The sequence below is a fragment of the Pseudomyrmex gracilis genome, unplaced genomic scaffold, assembly GCF_002006095.1.
Source record: "Pseudomyrmex gracilis isolate BER0280 unplaced genomic scaffold, ASM200609v1 scaffold_93, whole genome shotgun sequence".
Classification (NCBI taxonomy): Eukaryota; Metazoa; Arthropoda; class Insecta; order Hymenoptera; family Formicidae; genus Pseudomyrmex; species Pseudomyrmex gracilis.
The window spans coordinates 340,133-361,538 of NW_018020677.1; the positions used below are offsets into that span (position 1 = coordinate 340,133).

Genomic DNA, 21,406 nt, shown 5'->3' on the forward strand with positions numbered 1-21,406 from the left:
TCAATTAAATACAAATTTAATTTCGTCAATAAAAAATGTTTTTTTTTTTTTTTTTTTTTTTTTTTTTTTTTTTATAAACGTATTTAAGCGTTACGAGGCGGAAAAAATTGTCAATAAAAATTGGTGTATCAAATTCACATTCAAGGATACGGTATTACGTGTGAAAATTCTTAACTTTCTACATGCGTTCGAAAGGTTTTTTTTTTGTATAAAATATTTAACATATACAATTTTTTTTTTTCCCCTAAAAAGTCAGTGTTGCTTGGTAAAGTGGAGCATTGCTCTTATTCTGCGGAGGATATTTTTAAACAATCAATTAGGGCGAAACTCATTTTCTGAACGGTAATCTTTTCTGGATGCGATCGAGAATATCCTGAAATATATACGAAAATTTTAAAAGTCTCTTCAATAAACTGTTTTTTTAAATCGTGTTCGTTAAACACACACGTACGCGCAGAAAGAAGTTGCGTAATACACACAACATTTCTACGCTCGGTGCAAGCATAGGGATATAGATAATTCTTCTACATCGGTTCAAAAAATAAACGATAAAAATAATATGGATAAAAAAAAGTACCATATTTTCCATTGACCTTTTCTCAAGGTCTCAAGCAAAATTAAACAGCGGTAATTCCAACAGCAAGCTTATCTCTTGCTCTCTTTTACGATATAATCCGAAACTGATGCGTTTTCTACCGTGTGGCTGCTCTATTTGTGTAAACACAATGTAAATGCAAACATAAACGTGTGCTTGCTGTCGATCAAGTTGCATACATGTTCCGCATCTTCCGATCAGCCGTGTATATGTGATTCTCTTTCTCTCTCTCTCTCCGTTTTTCTTCTCACGTTTCCCTTCCTCGCGTTTTCCTTTTGCACGGATTGTAGGTAGAAATTGACGCTTTCCAGCTTTTATTCCGCATTTCTCGTTAATTAATTGTCTTCAATGGTGGGCAACCAGAAAGCCATGTTGGTGCATGCCGAGGCCAGCATCATGTATTTAGGATTAAATTGGATACACTGCACTGGTGCTGGATGGTCACCGTTCAGTACGCAAACTTTATAACCGGTCTCCGCGTTCCATACGTGCACCCTACCGTCTGTAGATCCACTGAACACAAACTGGGAATCCGGACTGAAACTTGCTTCAATGGCAATCCCCTTGTTGTTGAGGTATCCAGTAAAAGTCTGTAAGGGCGTACCATGAAAAGCATCAATTAAACGGATCGTACTACCATTAGTGGAGACCAATATTGTCTTGCCGTCTCTACTAAACTTTAATCCAGTCCAATCACACTCTTTCTCCTGCGACAGTTTGAACGTGACAAACGGTCCCTTGTCGAAACTACGCAGATCATAGAGCTTGATGCTTTCCGAATTGACGCCCGCTGCAAAAATCAAACCCTCAGGATCGTATGCAGCAACAGGCCTTCCGGAGACATTCATAACTCCGTGACAGTTTGGCGATCGCAGGTCCCACAATCTCAACGATTTATCTAAAGAACCAGAAAGAAAGGTATCCTCGATGGGACTGATGCATAACGATACTACCTTCTTTGTGTGACCAGGGAAGTATCTTATGTACTTGTTGTCATGAAGACTGAGGTAACGAATTGTATCGTCCACCTTGGTGCTGCTGTGTATCGCCGTGTTCTTCGCGTGCGTGAAGTGTATCAAGTCGACCCCGTACTTCTTCGAGTTCACAGTCCTGACCTGCGTGCCCTTCTCACAGTCGTATATGACGATCTGATCGTCCTCGGAGCAGGAGATCAAGGTGTCCCCATTCGGCGAGAAATCGATGCTGTTGATCCGATCCGAATTCTCGCGGAATACCTTGGCCACCTTGAAGCTCCTCACCACCTGGTCGATGAGCTTCATGGTGATGGACGGCGCGTCCTCCCTCTCCTGCCGTCCTCTTAACCTCTTCGACTCCACAATCACTGTGTTGATATAGTGACCGGGTGACGAAAACACCGGCCACGGAGGCCGGACGCGAACACGAGAATTCGCACGCGAGACAGTCTCGCGCGGGGGCGACAAAAAAATTCGCGTTGCGACGACGATAGAGCGGGATCGGTGGGAATCGTCTAATGTGTTAGCGGGGAAATCTCTCCGCAAACGTTCTTCCGTATCCGCGCGCTCACCTGTGGACCTCACCGTCTCGCGTTCCACGCGGCTGTCGTCTCGATCATGAATTCTATTCAACAGACAGACAATCGAAATATATCTTTCCCAAATCCCAAATCTCTCTCTCCCTCCTTTTTCCGTGCTCCTCCGTCCCAAGAACCACCAAGAACGGACGCCGTCAGCAAAACCACCGCACACCGCACATCACGCACGACAAATTCTGCCAACTGTTCAAAGAAGCGAACGCACGGTCGTAGATGTAGATTGTGCATTATCATTTTCTGCTCGCATTTAAAGCCCGTTCTACATTGATCGCAAGCGCAAACGCAAGGAACAGGTCTGGTAGAATTGACCAATCGTATTGATCGAATCAGCCAATTGACCAGCGTGATTGATCAATTCTACGAGATCTGTTTCTTGAGTTTGCGCTTGCGATCAATGTAGAACGGGCTTTAAATCGAACCTGCCATCTATACGTTCCGCGTAAAAACCGCGTAACTACAACGCCTCGTAAAGTGTCGCATCGATCTGTCTTCTCCGTGGGTAACACACAACAAACGTTTAATGAGGGCGCTGACTGAACGATATATATAATTTGTCCGTTCTTTCTCTTCTCTCTTTCCCACGCTCAGCTGTGCGCGACCCATCGTCAGATGTGCCGTTGTTACGCGCGCGCGTGTGTGTGTTGCGATTTAACTCCGATTCTTTTTGCGCACAAAAAGCCCGCGTGCAGGTCCATTAAAATTTATTCAATGCGTATCTCGCTGCACTTATGCAACCACCTAGGTGAGAACGAACATCGATGAGTCTCGTCTTGACGGGCATTGTTGAGACACGTCAATATGAGCGGCGTCAAAAAGAGAGTCAACCATCGGGCGGTGTTTAAACGGCGCACGAAAACGGATGACAACGACGAACTGTCAAAAAGTGTCATCGTGTCGGCGAGAAAGACGGGACATTTAAATCTCTCGTCGAGAGGATTATCCACGGGTATTTGTAGACGATAAAATCTCTATGCACAAATTGTCTCTTCAAATTTGCGAAATTAGCGCAATATTTTACTTGTTCGAACATTTGATAGATTCGTAAAGTCTCGTGCATTTATATATATATTTCGTGTGTCACGCGCACACACAAGTGTTTCCGAGCATGCTTTGTCGTTGGATCATCAGGAGCTCGCTCTGTCTCTCATGATTTGGATGTGCATGATTGTGATGAGACCCACACTTGCATATATATTTACGCCTTATACATATCATGTTTTATAAAGAATATTTTTACAAATATATATTGTACAACACCCACATATCTTCAGAAAGAGAAACCAACATGTAAATTATTGTGGATATCGGTCTAAAATTTCAATCCATATTTTATATTGTTCACACTTGTGTATTTCTGTTGTTTTTTGTGTACGTGCAAACTATTGAGAGTAAAATTGTAGATTTCAGACGTGTGCATGTTGTTTCTCTCTGTCAGTGTGCGACAAGATTATTTGAAATGTGTAAAGTTTTTACAATTTATATTACTGTGTTACATATCGTTAGTTTTAAATGTATTATTGGTGTATACAGAGAGATAATTGGCATCTCTAGTTCATATTATATTTATATATGTGTACATATATATATATATATATATACTTTAGTTACAACATTATAAACCCAGTAATTTGGAAAATCTCAAATAAATTTGGTTCTAATTTCCGTAACTGTATTGTCTTTTTTTTTTCTATATTGTATAAGCGTAAACTACAACCAAAATTCAAACCTAATGTAGCGACAAGTAAATATGTTGTTAACATATCAGTTTCCATTACTTTGTCAATTGTATTACTAATGCATAATGCTTAGTTATAAATGATATAACATATATATCATAAAAAAAAAAAATAGGTTTCACTTGTAAGTTACAAGCGAAACATATACTCTGCGTCATGTGAGAATCATCATTTTAAGTTGCTTTGCACGCTTAGCTGAGAAATCGTGTAATAGAATCGATCACACGCTGTCAGTTATATATCAAAAATGTAACTTATAGAAATAATCTCATTCACAAAGTCAGGTAAGTCAAGCAGTTTTTTAAATGAATGTGTTACAACAAATATGGACGTTGCAGCGCACAAATGCTAAGTGTGAAAAATTACTGTACCTTGCAGTACCCGACAGAGTGTGGAGCATAAATGATCTAACAGAAGAGGAATTAAATGATTTACATTTTGAGCTTGATTACGAACACAAGGAAGAGCGATGGTGGGAACAAGAACCACTGAAAGTTCTAGATCTAAGTTCCAACAGTCTGACTGCAATCAGTGACAAAATACAACTTTTGACAGAACTGAATACTTTAGACGTGCGTGAATATAAAAATTATTTAACGTGGTGTAATCTCAAAATATACGGAATAATATATTAATATATCACTTTCTTCTCTAGCTGCATAATAATTTACTGGAAGAGCTCTCACCGGAGATTGGATCGTTGCGCAAATTAACATTAATAAATTTGTCAGAAAACAAACTGGAAAAATTACCCACTCAGTTTTACATGTTGGAGGAATTGTGCGAATTGCATCTGAGAAATAATCATATAAGTATACTTGAGCCTGAAATTGGTAATCTAATTATGTTGACTCATCTGGTAATATATTACTATATAAATATATAAAATTTATATTTAATTATATAAAACTTCTATTTACCTTTTGAAAAAAAAATAGTACAATTGTATATTTTTCCTTACAGGATTTATCGTACAACAATTTAAGTGACTTGCCAATTGGAATGGGGTATTTAGTGCGGCTGGTTACGTTGAATTTATGTCACAATACGATAAAAGAATTGCCGGCTGATATAACCAGCATGAGATGTAAACTCAAGTGTTCACAATAAATAAAATCTTATTGTTAACTTTGTGATTGCCATATCTTAATAATTGTTTAAATTTTTTTTATGTGAATGTAGCGTTAAAAACATTAGATGTCAGCTTTAATCAGTTGGAGATATTGCCGCCATTAGGTGAATTGCGAAAAGTAGAAAGAGTTATACTCGAATCTAATAAACTGAACACATTTCCCAACATATCAGGTTGCTCAGCTTTAACAGTATTATATTTGGATAACAATAACATTTCCGTACGTGTGAACGCTATATACACAATTTTTTATAAAAATATGAAAAAGAAATGACTGAGATGTTCTTTTTTGTTATAGGAGATCGATCCGGAATATTTAGAAGAAGTAGGACATATAAAGAAGCTCACACTGCAAAACAATAAAATCGAAGTGATACCTAAAGAAATAATCAGATTGATAAATTTGGAAGTTTTGGATGTGTCGCATAACAATATATCTTTGTACGTCATCATTTCTCCTTATGTATGTTATTGATGCGTATTTAAATTGTTTATTCCTAACGAATATTATACTTACAGAATACCTTCTTGTGTCGGTATATTACCTAATTTGAAACAGTTTGTGATAAAGGGGAATAATATAAAGAACATAAGGGGAGATATAATACGATGCGGCACGCCTCGTATTTTGACACACATTCGTCAAGTTTCGGATAGTACAAATGTAAATACCAGAGATTTGTTGCAATCTAGTCCCGGTGGTAGTTTTTATCCTGATAAGTATGTATATAAAAATATTTTTATATAAAACAGTATTTATTTAATTATTCGAAATTTTCACAAATACTAAATATAGTAAAATCTATGTTGTATCAATTTCTAACAATATTTACAGATATATAATGAAGAGTACAAAACTACTCAGCTTGGCTGGGCAGAATCTTCTGGAATTACCAGATGATATGTTGGAGAGCGCAACAGAAGCCTCAGTTGTGACCATCGATTTAAGTAGAAACAAATTATCAGAATTGCCTGATAAAATGTCCGCAATCGTTACAGTGACAGATTTGAAATTAACTTCAAATCAATTAACGTATCTGCCCGAATGGATTGGTGAAAAGTACAAATATTTGCATGTTTTAGACATAAGTAAAAATTACTTGGAATCTTTACCGCTCAGCATTGGTAGTTTAAAATACTTGCAAGACATTGATCTTTCATTCAACAGGTATATTTTACTCACAATATTATCTCATGCAGTTTGAATTGCTTTGAAGTTTAATTTGCGCAATGCGCGCACACAAACGTTTTTTGTTCTTAATTTATTTATCATGAAATTTTCTGCAGATTTACTAAACTACCGGAAGCCATTTACGATATTGTATCTTTAGAAAGCGTAATTGCCAACGACAATCTAATTGTGGAGATAGATGTATCATCTTTAGAAAAATTAAAAAGACTAGCGGTTTTAAATTTGGCGAATAATGACATTGTTCATGTGCCGCCTGAACTTGGCAATTTAAAAAATTTAAGGTAGCAAAAATATATTCTCACGCGTCTAAAAGTCATAGTAAATTTTTTATAGATATTTTACTGTAGATATGTTTAAAATAATATATAGTATCTATAAAAATACTTTTTTATTTTAATACACGAAAACTATATAACATTGGTGTACTGTATGTGTTACCATCATAATTTACATTTAAACATTCTTTTTCACAGACAGTTAATGTTATCTGGAAACTGCTTTAAATATCCCAGACAAGCAATTTTAATGAAAGAAACGGAAGAAATATTAAGCTATCTGCGCAATTTAATACCTCATTAATGTTGTTCGTAAAATGTAATAGAAGTTAAGAATGCAATAGGCCAAACAGAACAAATGCCTGATTGTCGCTAAATATAAATTGATATTTTAAAACATGTTGTAATTTATAATTTTACGTAAGTAAATAAAAGGAGCGGGATAATACGAGGTTTCGATCTGTGATTCTCGTCTTTTGTTTTGAATCAGAGATTAAGTAAATGTAAAAATACAAATTATATAAGGATAATTCATTTTATTTTATCTGTATACAATAGCAACCAGCGTTATAACCATTGTAAAGGAGTGCAAAGTACACAATATATCTTTGTTTCTTTTCTAAACAGAAAACGTTTTTACAAAATTTTTCGTACGCGTGTCCAATTACCTGTGATTGACAGTTTAAGTACACAATTCAACGCATGTATAAACTAAGTACACGTGTCTGAAGTACATTCTCATTGCTGTGACAAAAGAGTCAAAGTACTACCTCGATAATAAAATAGTTTTTATTCAACGAGTTTGAAAAAATTAAGTAGACAAGTGTGAACAAATATACCCTTTCTATAATTCTTTAAATATATATATTGCATACTGTGCATCGTCATGGCTTTAGTTCTGTTTATTTTTTTTTTTTTCAGGAATATAACCCTTTCACCATAAATCCACTATCCCGTCTCTGGGGATGAGTGTGCGGGAGAGGGCTACCTTCCGAGAAACTTAATGTCAATACGTACATATATATACATATATATAATATATCGTGTGCAACTTTTTTATATGTATACAGGGTGTCCCAGAATTGCCGTACAATCTCTCGTAGGCAGGTAGGAGTAAAACTGAGTCGATAAGTCCTGAACCATTTTTTTTCTATTATTTATAATAAAGGAGTAATTATTGAGTAAATCAGGCCAATCAGCGCAGATCTTTAGCCAGGCGCACGTCAGTGAGCCGCGCGCCTGATGTGTGTGAGTGCTCACTGACGTGTGCCTGGCTAAAGGTCTGCGCTGATTGGCCTGATTTACTCAATAATTACTCCTTTATTATAAATAATAGAAAAAAATGGTTCAGGACTTTTCGACTCAGTTTTACTCCTTCTATTTGTTCACGAGAGATGTTACACCAATTCTGGGACACCCTGTATATATATTTCTTTAAATATATATATATAGTTCGGCAAATGTCGCAAATGTTTAGTACAAAATTATATTATTACACTTAGATTTACAAAAGCAAAAAATTGACAATTAAGTATAGCTTCTATCGTATACAGGAACAAAAAATATCGTCATGTGTTGTATAAATGATATTTGTTTTTTTTTTTCGTCACGACGACAGGAACATTATTCCGCATTGCAAAGAAAAACATAAACTCTATTAATTAATGAACAACATGGCGATCATTGGTTCGATGCGATTCTAATCAGCGATTAGAGATTAATTGAGTTTTCTAGAACTAAAGTCGGAGTTTTTATAACAACAAAGTGCACGTCATAATCCTACATAATCAAACTCAATGTCGTTCTACGTAATCGTTGCAATAATTCTTGGCAAACCAATGATTTAATATGTACTTCTGTGTTTTTTTTTTCGCGCTCTATATTACTACTACTGCACTACTAAAAACAACTTTGGTGTACGTAAAACTTACACATGTTTAAGTTACTGTTAATTGCAACATCGGTGTTCTCGATCAAGGAAAACGTAAAAGGAAAGAAATAAAATTTGCGACTATTTTTTCATAAAAAAAAGCCAAGCAAGAATCGGTTAACACCTCGCACGTTACCTCGCGCGTGCACATCAGCCATCGTGAGTCAATACGATGGGAAACGAAATTGGCGAAAAACTTCGCTTTCGCGATAGAATAAAATTAGAAGTTTAAAGAAAACAAAATAACGAAGACTTAAGTAATTGGCTTCGCGCACATCGAACGAGAATGAATAATTTTCGCGGCTGTTTTAAAGAAATAAATTTAAAAAAAAAAAAACAAGAGCATAGTTCAACGATGAAAGCTGCGGATTTTCTTAAAATGTATAAAAATCGACGATCCTCTTAAAATTAAATAAACAAAGAATTCCGAAGTTTCGCGCAACATTAATAATAATAAATAAATTTGTCACTGAGAGGTCAAGCGCGCGCGCTTTGCGATTTTTTGTCACCGCGACTACGGCGGCGCTTTTTCTATTGCCGCGCGACCGTGCACGCACGATCGTATTACAGACCGTGTGTGGAGTTTCCATTTTTTGTAATTGAACAATCGCGCTCGCGCGCGCGCGCGCGCGCGACGAAAATCGCGTTACAACGCGCGCCCGGATTGAATTTTGACATTTACTCTAACGACGACAGCGAGGATCGTTCGCGTATCCGTTATATAATCTGTGATAACATTCTCCTCTGTGATATCTCTATTATATATTGTACACCTCACAGAGCGCAACATACATATACGATATGCATGCGCGTTTTGCACTGTGATATTTAGTCGCCTAAAACATGTACATCCGTTTACAAATTTACGCTATACATCTATTTGCGAACTTACATTAACGACAGCGCGATCTCCTTCCGAATTACATGAAGACTTTAGTGTTCAATGTACACAGCGGTGTAAAGATTTGTTTTTTTTTTTTTTCGCATTACGGGAATACGTATATCTCGAATGGACGAAAGCACGATCCAGTTTGAATTTTCATTTTTTTTTTCGCGCGTAATTTCGCACGAAAACGTGTAATATGCGTGTAATACGCACTCTATACATTGTATATTCGTAGTATATATATATATGTATATAATCAAAAAAAAAAAGATCGACAACGAGATATAATCACGACAACAGCTGTGAGTGAGGGATAAAAAAAAATGTGTTAATTAAAAATTATAATTAAAAGCGCGAAGTACAAATGGATCTTCGCGTGAATTTTGTGAAAAGCGAGTGGCGATGAGGTCAAAGTGTATATGAGTTTACAAGACGGAGTCACACGTCGAATGAGTTTCATTCGCATAAACGTATCGTAAAGGCCCGTTGACGGATAGCTCAGTCGAAAGAAACATTTGTTATTTAAAGAGAACTATTTACTTCTGCGTAATCGCAATCTAATCTTTCCTTAGGAATGTACTCATTGGTACTTTGAGCAACGATTAGAATTACCGCTTAAGGCAACTTTCGCACACTCTTTTTGCGACTCTGCTAATTTTCGTTTAGACTCTCTATCTTTCTTTCTCTCTCTCTCTCTCTCTGTAGAATTTCTCTTCAGCACGCGAGTTTCCTTCGATTGTTACTTAAATTATTTGAACAGAATAACATTTATTGGAAATATAAGGAAGTCTCTTGTCTCGAAGTGAGGCAACTTTTTTTCCGTATATCAGAGAGCCCGTGTTTTGGCAGCTATTTATCGATAGATTATGGAAAACTTTCGTACACACTCACTCACTCACTCACTCACATACATACACGCACGCACACACGCACGCACGCGCACGCACACGTTCCCTTTCGCTTGTTCGATTCGAACGCATCATCGATGTCAGCAAGAAGTGTACACGCGACAACATCTTCTTTTCTCATTTTCACTTGGCAGTATATAATCTCGTAAACTTCCGCACTTTCCGTCACATATACATACGTGACGCATTTCGTTTTTTTATCTAAAAATTTAAAATTCGTTTTACACACGTCGCACGTTTAAAATTTCCAACGTTTTATTTTGTGCGTACTCCACGAGCGAGAGGGATCGCGTTTGACGATAGATTCGAAGAAACGTGAAAAATATAACAGTTCGCATTTTTTTTTTGTTCTCCTTCTGAAAACAAAAGCGTTTAAAGCAAAGTTAAAAAGGGAAGGGAGGAAGATAAATTTTAATTTAATTTAATTTAATTAACGGCTACTAACGCGCGAAAGAAATGGTTTTAAGACACAGCCCTAACGTGTTTTTTTTCTTTTATACATGACGTACTAAGAAATAGGACTTTCTAAAAAGACCTTTGGCTTCCTTTTCCAGAAACGAAGCGTCGTCGACACGTCGTCCGCGCGCATCCCCGTGTAAAACGCGGACACTTCCAAACTTAACAACAATACTATTCGCTGCCGAAGTATGTACAGTCGTACAGGAACAAACCCGCGAATCTGATCCTCGAGAGCTCGTGCGGAGTTTCCCGTCAAATTTTCGCCATTTCATACGACGAGACGAGAATAGTCTGTGCTAGCACGAATTACCCTCCATGTTATCCAACAAGGAATTCTTCTCTTCCTTTTTTGTACTATTGCTTCTTGACATCCCGGCATTTCGTAATTTCGGTTCGAAACACGGCTGCAAAAGAACGAAAGTGTTCTGTTATCCTAGCGTGTATATTGCTGCGCCGATTTGTGTCGTATTTTTTTTTGTGTGTGTGGAAATAAATGGTTGAATCTTGTACTTGTATAGAAACTTAAAAAAAGATTTTACTCGTGCGTGCAGATTTCTTTTTTCTCGCCAAACGTATCAAATCGTCATTGTTGCGACATTCAATAAACGAGCGTAATATATATTAGTTTTCAGCGTGTGTGTCACACAAAGGGGCGTCTTTGTAGGAAGTCTTATTCTTAATATAAATCGTCATTTGTTCTCAGACAACAACAAAAACAACACAACGGACACATGTCTTGTATCTCTCTCTCGTAGAGCCGGGCGCGAAAAACAAAGTCGTAGCTCTTGTCGTTATCGCGCTTAATTAATTTCACAGGGGAAATCAAAGAACAATTCAAGCGAAAAATAATACAATAAAATAGATCAACCTTGACAGAACTCAATCATTTGGACGTGCGAACGCATGAACGGCGCGCATAGAACGGTCAAAGATAAGATAAGCCTAACTCTTCGCCTCCTGTAATTGTTTTGAGAGTTATTTAAAGAGTTAGCGAATCGATTAGTTACTTTTTACGATCGGCAAAGTGAGCGAATTTCCAAGAAATATCGCTGAAACAGTGGAACGCGAAAAAAATTATTTAATAATTTTTCAAGTTTTACACATGTCTTGTATATATCGTCACTCCCTACGTATAATTACATAAGTGTCACATATGGGATTTTCAGTTTATTGCATAATGACACTTAGAAAGTCATGTTCTTTATGGTCACCAAATATTTAAAAAAAATATTCATAAATAAGGTACAAATTTGAAACCGAAAGATCCCTAACTATAGGGAAACATATGAAGCTTTATACTTTTAAACTGCTCTCCTCTAAAATTTGCGTTTTGGAGTTACGGGATTATACGTAGGGAGTGACGATATAAGAATACTAAGAGAAAGAGAGAGAGAGAGAGAGAGAGAGAGAGAGACAGTCACTTGTATACACTCGCATTCATTCGAGCCCGTACTTATAACCGTGTATTTCAGCTGAGGATTCAGGTGAAACCTGAGATGCAATATGATTCAATAAGCGAATCTCAAGATACGGTTTGATACTTTGTAATCGCGATACTTGTAATCAATTGAATAGATATATCAAATTTGTGCTTCAATATACAACCTGAGTTCTGTCTCGCACGGTAGATTTTTTGTGCGAGATTTACGTGACGACTATAGATACGGGCCTTCAAAAAAATGAAGAAGCTACAGTTAATGAAAAAAAAAAAAAAACAACAAATGCTTTTAAATTCAATTATCAACAGCGTAACAAAACAACACAGTGCAATACGCAATCTACATGTGAATAAAGCGCGCGCGTGCGAATGAGATGATTACGTGTGTATATATATACATACATACACATATATATATACATGTATAATTTCTTGATTTATCTGTTCTTTAAATAAACAAGCACTTGAAGAAAAAACCCAAATAAAATAAATACCCAAATAAAATAATACCCAAATAAAATAAAACACAATTAAATCAATTAATAAATAATTTTTTAAAACATACTCCTGATATAATACTGTGCAATACTGCTTTGCGATTAAAAAACCATCAACTTGACAATTCTTTCAGTGACAAATGTCGGAAGTGTTCCCTCGTTTTTTTTTTTTTTTTCAAATATGAGACTCACAGAAATACGAATAACCTAAGAATTCGTATTTACATTACACATGCAATCTCTTGTCAATTCAAATACCGTTTTAACTAAAAGCATAAAAACATTCATCGGTGGTCCCAAAATAAAAGCGGTAGCTCCGGATGGGATGTTCAAATTTGCATTATGAGATCTAAAAATAGCTCACACACATTGAGATTCGAGTCATGCGATCGAATGAGCTTTATAAAAAAACGGAAAGTGTAAATGGCATTCCCTTTAACAATTTGTTATATAAATATTTAGATAACATGTGTGATAAATGTGATCTTGAACTCAAGGCAAAGTGCGAGATGTGAGAATGATACGCGCTTCAAGATTCGCTCTTGAACGAACTTTCTTCAACGAAACGCTGACGCGACCAACGCGCGCTATCAATTTCACGCGGCGTTATTTGTATGGCGTTTCACTCACAGTTTCGCAAATATTCATGTTGCAGCAATTCTCTATGGTGATTTCGCACTGATCCGATAACTGCGGCCTAGATGTGAGCGGCGTCACGCCCTTTCCTACCACGAAGCGCTTCTTAACACGTCGTCTCCGTAACACACTCACGTAATAACCAAGTCCGGCGATTATTAGAAGTAGCAGAGCAATGAGAGCTAGGAATATCGACAGCAGAGTACTGGCTTGGAAACTATCGCTAAGAGTGATTCTCTCAGCTGTGCGATTGGCATCTGTACACCTGTGTTCACACGAAACAATCACGATATTTATATAATCTGTGGGAAGATACTTAAAAAAATACATATTGCGTCTGTTTTAATTAAATTATAAATATTAATAGATTTCAAGCAATAAAATAGCGAAAAATTCGATTTTAACTTCAAGAAGTTTGAGGCAAAAAGATCATATTTTAAAATATTTTTTTATCTTTCAGTTATTTGTAAAGAATAATCTATTTGGAAAAAATAATACCGGAAATGTTGTTAGATATCACGTGGCACAGAATTGTCGATTGTTGCAATTGCGAAAGACGTGAGTACGTACCTGCAGGACGTCACGCTGGGCATTGTTTCGCGATCGCTCGCGCAGTATATCGCGCAGATCGTCGCGATATCGTTCGGCTCCTCGCATCGAGTCCCTTTGGAGTATTTACAACTGCACTGCGGCTTTCCCTTCTCGATGGAACACTTGCCGTCGTGAAGGCAATATCCGTCGCAAACGTCCTTTTCGCAACGGGCGCCGCTGAACGAACCCGAACACAGGCACTCGGGATGTTCGCGATGATTTATAAAACATTTACCACGAAGGCAGTAATTGTGACAGAGAGAAACTTCGCAAAAGGATCCGACGAATCTGCAAGAATAATTCGAGTTCTCAAAGATGCTCAATTGCTATCACGTTTTGAATTTTAATCAATATTTTATGCTCTCTCGGGCGCTACTCAAATATTCCGCTACAATATCTTTACTGACTATTGAATAATTCATGTCGACAATACAACTACTTTTTTTAAGACACATTCGAATTACAAACTTTGTCCCGAGTATACAATAATAATAAGTTACTATCATCGCCGAGCGATGCAAGTGTTAAAATATTTCTGACTTCCAGATTATCAAATGTTCGACTTATATCAGCAACGTCTACTTTCAAATGCTTAGATTTTAAAATAGCATATAAAGCTCAGCAGCTCACTCACCCTGATTTGCATCGGCACTTGCCGTCTGTTTTGTTCAGATGGCCGTTGTTTAGGCAGTATTTGGAGCTCTCGGTGGTCAAATCCGAATCCTCCGTGCTGGTGATCAGACTATTGAACGACTGATTGTTTCTTGTCGTCACTTGTGAAGCCGATAGACTTTTCATCTTGTTCATCTTTGACAAAATTGCCGCGCAATCGATAGTGCCTATATTGTCGCGCGTCACGATTCCGCTTGGATCAGCGGTTCTTCTGGACATGTAGTACGACTTGAACTCCTTCGGCTCGCCGACCGTCGCGTTCTTTGGCAGACTCCAGACCGCGCTGTGCACCCAGTCGGACCAATACACCAATTCGTCATCAACCGCCAGGTAGACCGGCTGCTGATGCGTGCCGTGAATTAGCAACTCCCGCTCGCCGCCGTCCAAGTTGCTTCGCTCGATCTTGAAGTGTATCCCCTCGACGTCGTCGATCCAGTACATCTTCTGTTCCGCTTGATCAATCGTAACCGCCAGTGGCTTATACAGTCTTTCCTTAATAACGATTATTCGATCGCTTCCGTCGAGATTGGAACGCTCAATACTGGCCTTCTTCGTGTTTACCCAATATATGTGACTGGAAAAGACCGGAATAGAAGATTCGCGATTATTTATCGATTTCTGGTTTTCTTCTGTTCCTTATTTTTTCCTTATTCTTCAGAAAAAACCAAAGAAGTATCAAGTTCGAAATGTACACGAGTACAAGTGTACATTTTCGCGCATTAATGACTTTTTCGAAACGACGGAATTTCGAAAAAGACTCTTTCTGCAAAAAATATGTTTGACAACGCAAATTACAGGTATTGAAAATTCTGGCGAAAGCACGTTTTATATCTCAATTCTTTCAGATTCATTTGAAACGTTGAAGGTTTTGTGTTCAGCACCTTCAGCTTTTTTTTTTTTTTTTTTTTTTAAGATACCTACGCTGACAACGCAAGAGAGCGATTTTGTACTGCGAACTGCTGCGATAGCTAGCTCGTTACGTGAGACATCTCCGTCTCGCTCTCTGTTTCATTGCGCTCTTACACAGTCTAAATCTTTCTCGCATTGCATTTTGTTACACTTATGTGTGTAATAAATTGATTTTCGAGTTATAAATACAAATTGGAAATTTGAAGAATAACAAAGTTTTAAAAACAAAAAAAAATTGAGACACCGAGAACTGCGAGAGATGACACGTAGATTATTCTCTGCGATTTTGAGAGTTTTTTAATTATTTTGGTTCCCGCATTGTGTAATTTATGTTTTTTTTCGATTGTCACTCGGACTGTGCGATGAGATAAGCGACGGGGAGGAGGAATCCCCGTGACGCAGGATATCGCAAATGGCACACCTGTTACACACGTCGAGGGCGACGCCACGTGGACTGTTTCCGGCGAGATTGTGCAGAACGACGGGACTGCTCGGTTCACCGCTCTGCGACACGTGCATCTTCGCAATAGTCTCGTTCAAAGCATCGGCCCAAAACAAGGTGCGTGACTCCTTGTCGAACACGATTCCCATTATGTGCATTCCGTCCTCTTCTACGCACAATTAAATCCGAGATTACGTGTATTATACATGCTCCTCGTATGTGCGAGTGTTTAATACAAATTAATACTAATAATACATATATGCGTAGTTGTTTTTAATAGATACACGTTTTTATCTTGGTGTCATATTTTACAAAAAATTCACAAAGAGGAACAATATTACGTCAGCAAAAAAGAAACACGTTTAACGTTCATATATATATATATTATATATATCTTTCGAATTCGAAGAATCGCTGACATTTATTTAAACAATGACGTTGATGATGACGTTGATGATGTGTGTTAAAAACCTCCGCATGGAGAATCTTTTTGAATTATGCATTATTAATCTCCGTTGTAAAAACCGGTTGAATAGCAAAATAAGCAAACGCAGTCACGATGTTCCACACGTGATTTTGTCAGCGACATTTTATATAATTTCGTGACACAAGTTAGCAACCGTTTGCGTAAAACCTTCGCTCATTTTAATTTCATCTCATGTGTACTCACTTTTCAACAAGGATGTCATTGTGAAGTTCTCCTTCTCCGTAAGATCGATGCTGAATATAGCCACGTCTTTATTGTCTACATCGGACAAATACATCGTTTTAGTAGTATCGTCGTATGTTACTCCGGCCAACGAGATAGCGTCTCCGACGTTGGCGTGACCCGTCAGAGTGCTATTTCGTCCGAAAAAGTCGATTTCGTTGCCGATCACCACGGCTAAGTCTGTAAAAACAAAGGCAATTTGAATTTTATCGCTTAGAGTTTTATCTTTATTCATTTTCAAAGCAAAACTGCAATTAAAATTAAATTATTTTTCTTTGTTTTACAATAAAAATCAGCGTTAAAACGAGCGATAATTGTCGAGTTGTCGCTACCTTATCTCAGTCGAAAATACTTGCGAGCGCAAAACAAGTAGGTAGGATCGGAATAGATCTGTTATTTTTTAAAGGAATTTTTTTCACGCGTTATGTATCACGAGATATAAACATTGCAATCAGCTGATCTCTCTATAATCAACATATTTTTCTTTCAATAACATGTTACAACATCGTAGTTATTTTCAGATGTTGTAAAAAAAATAGGACATATATCAATGTCAAGAGTTTTAAAAACATAGTTTTGCATATTTTATTATACATATGTATGCAATTTTTATTTCTATTATTTTAAATTATTCCACTATTTGTTCACACGCAAATCAAATGCGATATTGTGCAAAAAATGTTTTTGCACAACACACAATTTTTACAACGCAAACATTGTTTTTTTCACAATTACAATGCAGTTTTATCAATGATAACTGTCTCTCTTGCAACGAAGCAAAGTGAAAACTCATCTAAGAAAATAAAATCATCAGCTGAGTTGTGCTTTATCAAGTCGATATGCGTTCGTACTCCAACACGCGCGCGAACGCGTGAACTTTACGTTATGCGAACACTTCAAAAATCATTTAATTTTATATATATCTGTCGTCTCTCTATCTCAACGCCGTTAATCTGCGATCGTCGATCATTAAGATCACATTTTTACGTCGCTTCAAATAAAACGAAGTTCAAAAATCGCAATCTCTTCTCGCGATACGCGCGCGTGTATCTGACAACTTTATATTTTCTCAGGCATGATAATGAGAAATCTTGCAGAATGGAATTTAATGAAGCAAACAGACGGAATATAAGGCCCAATCGTTACCGATAACAGAGTTAATTAGCAAGATAAGTGGATTGATTATAATTGTGCTTCTTTTAAGTGTTTCTTTTATATTTATTCAAACGCGACCAATATCTCGTTGTTATTAATCGTTGGGGGGGGGGGAGGAAGAGAGAAATTTGGACAAAACAACAACTTCATCGCAAAATCGATATACAAAAAAGCTGAGGACATATTGGCAGACGTGCGTAAAAATTATATCATTCTCAAAGAAGATCGCGAAAACGTTTCGATCTTTATTTTCGATTTTACGAACAAGGAGTTGGTTTTTTCCGAGCTACTAAAACTAAAAAAAAAAAAAAAACCGACATAAATGTTTACAGGCATTATTCCAAGTATTCGGTGCATTAACATGTAGATCGGGAAAATATTCTAATTGCTGTGTGTGTGGAGGTTTTGCTTCGAAGTACACGTGCAGCTTCGCTAAATGCAAATTTAAAATTTATCGTGAGCTACAATCGGAACAACAAATTATTTGCGATTACGAGACATTGACGCAAACAACTATCGCGAAGATTTCTAAAACATTCTAACGCATTCTGACGTATTTTGTGTGTAAATTTGTGGCGTCAATGTAATCACATGATCGAGAACGCGACCGAGAGAGAGTTTATAAAGTTTTGACCTACAATTTATAAGTTTATCTAATGTTTATGAGAAACTGTCTATTTCTTTTATTTTTCTTTCCGCAATAAATGAGCAGGAAAATGTCGCAATCAAAAATGCTATATCGCAAGAGACAAAGAACGTTTTAGCGATAAATACTTCGTTAAGTCGCAAATGGTGTTCGCAATATGTGTTCGGAAATATATTCAACACGTTATATCTATTGCCGTGTTTTACATTTGAGATAAAACAGTATCTTGAAAATAAGAATATACAACATGAATATATTATTACATTATAATGAAACGTACGTAACATAAATCTTTGATCGAAAAAGTATATCGTTCGTTTAAATGTTCTGGAAATTTATATCGAAGACTTTTCTGAAAGTCGCATTTTTCCGATATTTGCATTTTTCTTTATACAAAGTTCCCGAAAGACATTGTTATTCGCATAATTAACGAAGAATTGGAAATGCGCGAACTTTCTCGATCGAGTCACCTTATCGCAAATGTATGAAAATTAAGTTTGCACGTGCGCTTCAATACGTCTTTTATTTTATTTACGTTTCACATAAATTTTGCGCGTACCGCGCTTTATAATTAATCGTAATTCGTATTTATCGCCTATGTAAGAATTTCAGTCGCTGCGCGATAAAGCGAAAAGAGCCGAATCTCTGTTCTCGTGATAGCGCGACGAGAAGAATTTTGCATTTCTTTTCATACTTGTTGCGTTTTTTTTTTTTTTTTTTATATCTGCAATATTTTTACGTATTTAATATATTGATCGCCGTTCGAAAAAATCGCGGGGAAGTTGACAGCGCGCAACTGATAACTCGAAATCTTCAGGTATCAAGTTATCAGCCACGCTCGAAAGCCCATAAAACGCAGTCGATATCGCACTTATCATTTTTTTTTTGCAAATTAAAATAAACATTGGATGATGCAAAAGCGGAACTTCTTTGATTGCAAAATAGAATTTATGGGTTGCATAATAAGCAGCGTCAAAGATGCACGTCGCGACGACGTTCTTCCTACACCGTTACGTAATTTTATTATTTACTCCGTATCTCCGTCCTATCTATTTACTTTCCAATGATTTTCGTGTTGTTTCGTCTACGATTTGATCTTCAAACTACCGGTTTCGTCCCGAGACGAAATAACAATCAACACGACATATAGCGCGATATTATGTATTGATTGCGTCCTTATTACGTGACACGTATTAATAACGCGCGTTGCGCGCGACAAAAACTCTCATAAATGTTCAAGTGCCAATTGATTTCTCGATTATGCACGCTCTCTCTCTCTCTATTTGTCCGCGTGCCGTGTAAACCAGGAACCGATTCAAGGTGCGGCTTCGTGTGTAACTTCCTGTTACATATACCGTTGCCGCACACACGATAAGGTCGTACAATCACACACAATCTCTCTCCGATACGCGCTCCGGGTCGAAGAAAAAAATCGCGCGCGCGACTCTCGCCGCGAGTCGCCGCGCACGACCTTAAACGTGACCGCGAAAAAGTCGCCTCAAAATACGAATTTTCACGATCGGCGACGCGATCGCGACAACCGACCTGTCTTGCCCGTAACTTTCGCGAGCATCGCGATCCGTCCGCTCTCGTTTCCCATTGATGTTTATGTGCGCGCATATACACACACATACACACACACACACATGCAATGCGCGAGAGCGCGCGCGGTCGTCACCCTTGGCCGCGCTCTGACATTCGTTACGTAAAACAGGTGTAAGGACAGCCGATGATTTTTCGCGACCGATCAACGTAAGATCGGCCGATTCGTGACGGTGTCACGGGCCGCGTTTCGTCGTGACGTTTCATTCAACTTTCGTGCGCATTTCGTAGATGCGCGCGAAAAAGCGGTACGCGAAAAGTGGCGTACGTGACGAGCGGCAGCGAGTGAATGGAGTCGGCGCTGCTCCACCGACACACGCGCGCACGGCCACATGGACGGGCACACGGACACCGGCGCGTCTCGGTGTGGTAACATCACCGATGTGCCCGATTCTCCGTGCAACACGGCGATTTAATCAGCCGCTAACACCGGCGCGACGTGTCGAACGATCGCGCACGATATCTCGTACGTACGTGCTTGTCACATGTATCTCATGACTTACCCCACGACCTGGCGCGTGTCAAGACCGCAAAGGTGCATAATAACAGTGTGCATGACAGAAGGTACCGCGTCTTAGTGAAGATCATGACTGACGATCATTTGGTAATCACGTCAATGAATTACGAAGCGGCGGAGGAGGACCGATCGGGCTACAACACACGACGAAGACGAATCACCGGGGATGACTGTCGCTTTTCTCTCACGAGCGTGTGCTAGAAAAACGCTTTGTACACGTGGTCACTCGTCGGCCGCCGTGCGCGAACTGAAGCCGCGGAACGAGAGAGAAGTCTCGCGAACCGGCTGCGCGCCACGAAGGCCGAGAAGCGCCGTAGACGCCAGTAGGCGGTGTTTAACCCTAAAGAGCAAAGTGTCATTACGAATTTATCAAGTCGCATTGGCCTCTGCATTTACTTGTAAATAATGGGAATTCCGTTAATAAAGAAAACATATTTTATGATAAGAAAACACACATTCGGTAAAATTCTCACACAGAACACAACGGGGAAAATCCGCGATATATCTTTGATTTTTTCTTAATACAGCGATTATACTAGAAAGATTGCTATTTTTTTTCTATATCTCATTGCCTTCGAAAAGGAGTTTAGAAGAAGTTTATTTTCTAATGGTTGGTCGTTGGGATCTTAATTTTGTGCGATTGTCAATATCGATCACTTTGACAGCTAGTCAGTTGAAATTCAGATTGTCAACACAATTGGATCGTGTATCGTATTAATTATAATAATATATTCCTGACCTGTACTGCGATCCGACTCGAACGAATTGTTCGCGACGGATCATAAGATCGTTCTGTTAATTTTCTCATAAAGTCGCGCGCTTAATCGCTAATTGGTGCATTACCGCGCGATTTATTAAACATAATTGATACGTCCACACATTGTTTGCATACGTCGCGTTATGATC

General features: G+C 37.9%; 3 protein-coding genes across 3 annotated transcripts; 1 reads left to right on the forward strand and 2 right to left on the reverse strand.

Moving 5' to 3' along the window:
* Positions 1-27: 27 nt before the first annotated feature.
* LOC109855595 (WD repeat-containing protein 82) lies at positions 28-2,356 on the reverse strand. The gene has a single exon (XM_020430036.1). The coding sequence runs from the start codon at positions 1,873-1,875 to the stop codon at positions 931-933; it is 945 nt and encodes a 314-aa protein (XP_020285625.1). The 5' UTR covers positions 1,876-2,356; the 3' UTR covers positions 28-930.
* Positions 2,357-2,755: 399 nt separating this feature from the next.
* Positions 2,756-7,585, forward strand: LOC109855612 (leucine-rich repeat-containing protein 40-like). Its single transcript, XM_020430060.1, has 10 exons — positions 2,756-3,114; positions 4,283-4,476; positions 4,560-4,763; positions 4,868-4,991; positions 5,087-5,256; positions 5,335-5,477; positions 5,556-5,756; positions 5,872-6,204; positions 6,324-6,509; positions 6,702-7,585. Exons 1-10 carry the CDS (start codon positions 2,967-2,969, stop codon positions 6,805-6,807), a joined length of 1,809 nt encoding a protein of 602 aa, XP_020285649.1. The 5' UTR covers positions 2,756-2,966; the 3' UTR covers positions 6,808-7,585.
* Positions 7,586-8,096: 511 nt separating this feature from the next.
* LOC109855615 (protein cueball) lies at positions 8,097-20,739 on the reverse strand. Its single transcript, XM_020430063.1, has 7 exons — positions 20,487-20,739; positions 16,542-16,760; positions 15,851-16,040; positions 14,483-15,094; positions 13,828-14,136; positions 13,252-13,522; positions 8,097-11,090 (listed from the first exon to the last, which is right to left on the reverse strand). Exons 1-7 carry the CDS (start codon positions 20,569-20,571, stop codon positions 10,983-10,985), a joined length of 1,794 nt encoding a protein of 597 aa, XP_020285652.1. The 5' UTR covers positions 20,572-20,739; the 3' UTR covers positions 8,097-10,982.
* Between the last annotated feature and the right edge of the window lie 667 nt (positions 20,740-21,406).

Excerpts from the sequence above, each read along its gene's own strand:
- LOC109855595 (XM_020430036.1), bottom strand. The coding sequence starts at position 1,875 with ATGAAGCTCATCGACCAGGTGGTGAGGAGCTTCAAGGTGGCCAAGGTA.
- LOC109855612 (XM_020430060.1), top strand. The coding sequence starts at position 2,967 with ATGAGCGGCGTCAAAAAGAGAGTCAACCATCGGGCGGTGTTTAAACGG. Across the intron at positions 5,257-5,334 it reads TGGATAACAATAACATTTCC|GAGATCGATCCGGAATATTT; the intron begins GTACGTGTGAAC and ends TTTTTGTTATAG. Across the intron at positions 6,510-6,701 it reads GGCAATTTAAAAAATTTAAG|ACAGTTAATGTTATCTGGAA; the intron begins GTAGCAAAAATA and ends TCTTTTTCACAG.
- LOC109855615 (XM_020430063.1), bottom strand. The coding sequence starts at position 20,571 with ATGATCTTCACTAAGACGCGGTACCTTCTGTCATGCACACTGTTATTA. Across the intron at positions 16,761-20,486 it reads GACACGCGCCAGGTCGTGGG|ACTTAGCCGTGGTGATCGGC; the intron begins GTAAGTCATGAG and ends TTGTTTTTACAG. Across the intron at positions 11,091-13,251 it reads ACATGAATATTTGCGAAACT|CCGTGTTTCGAACCGAAATT; the intron begins GTGAGTGAAACG and ends GTTCTTTTGCAG.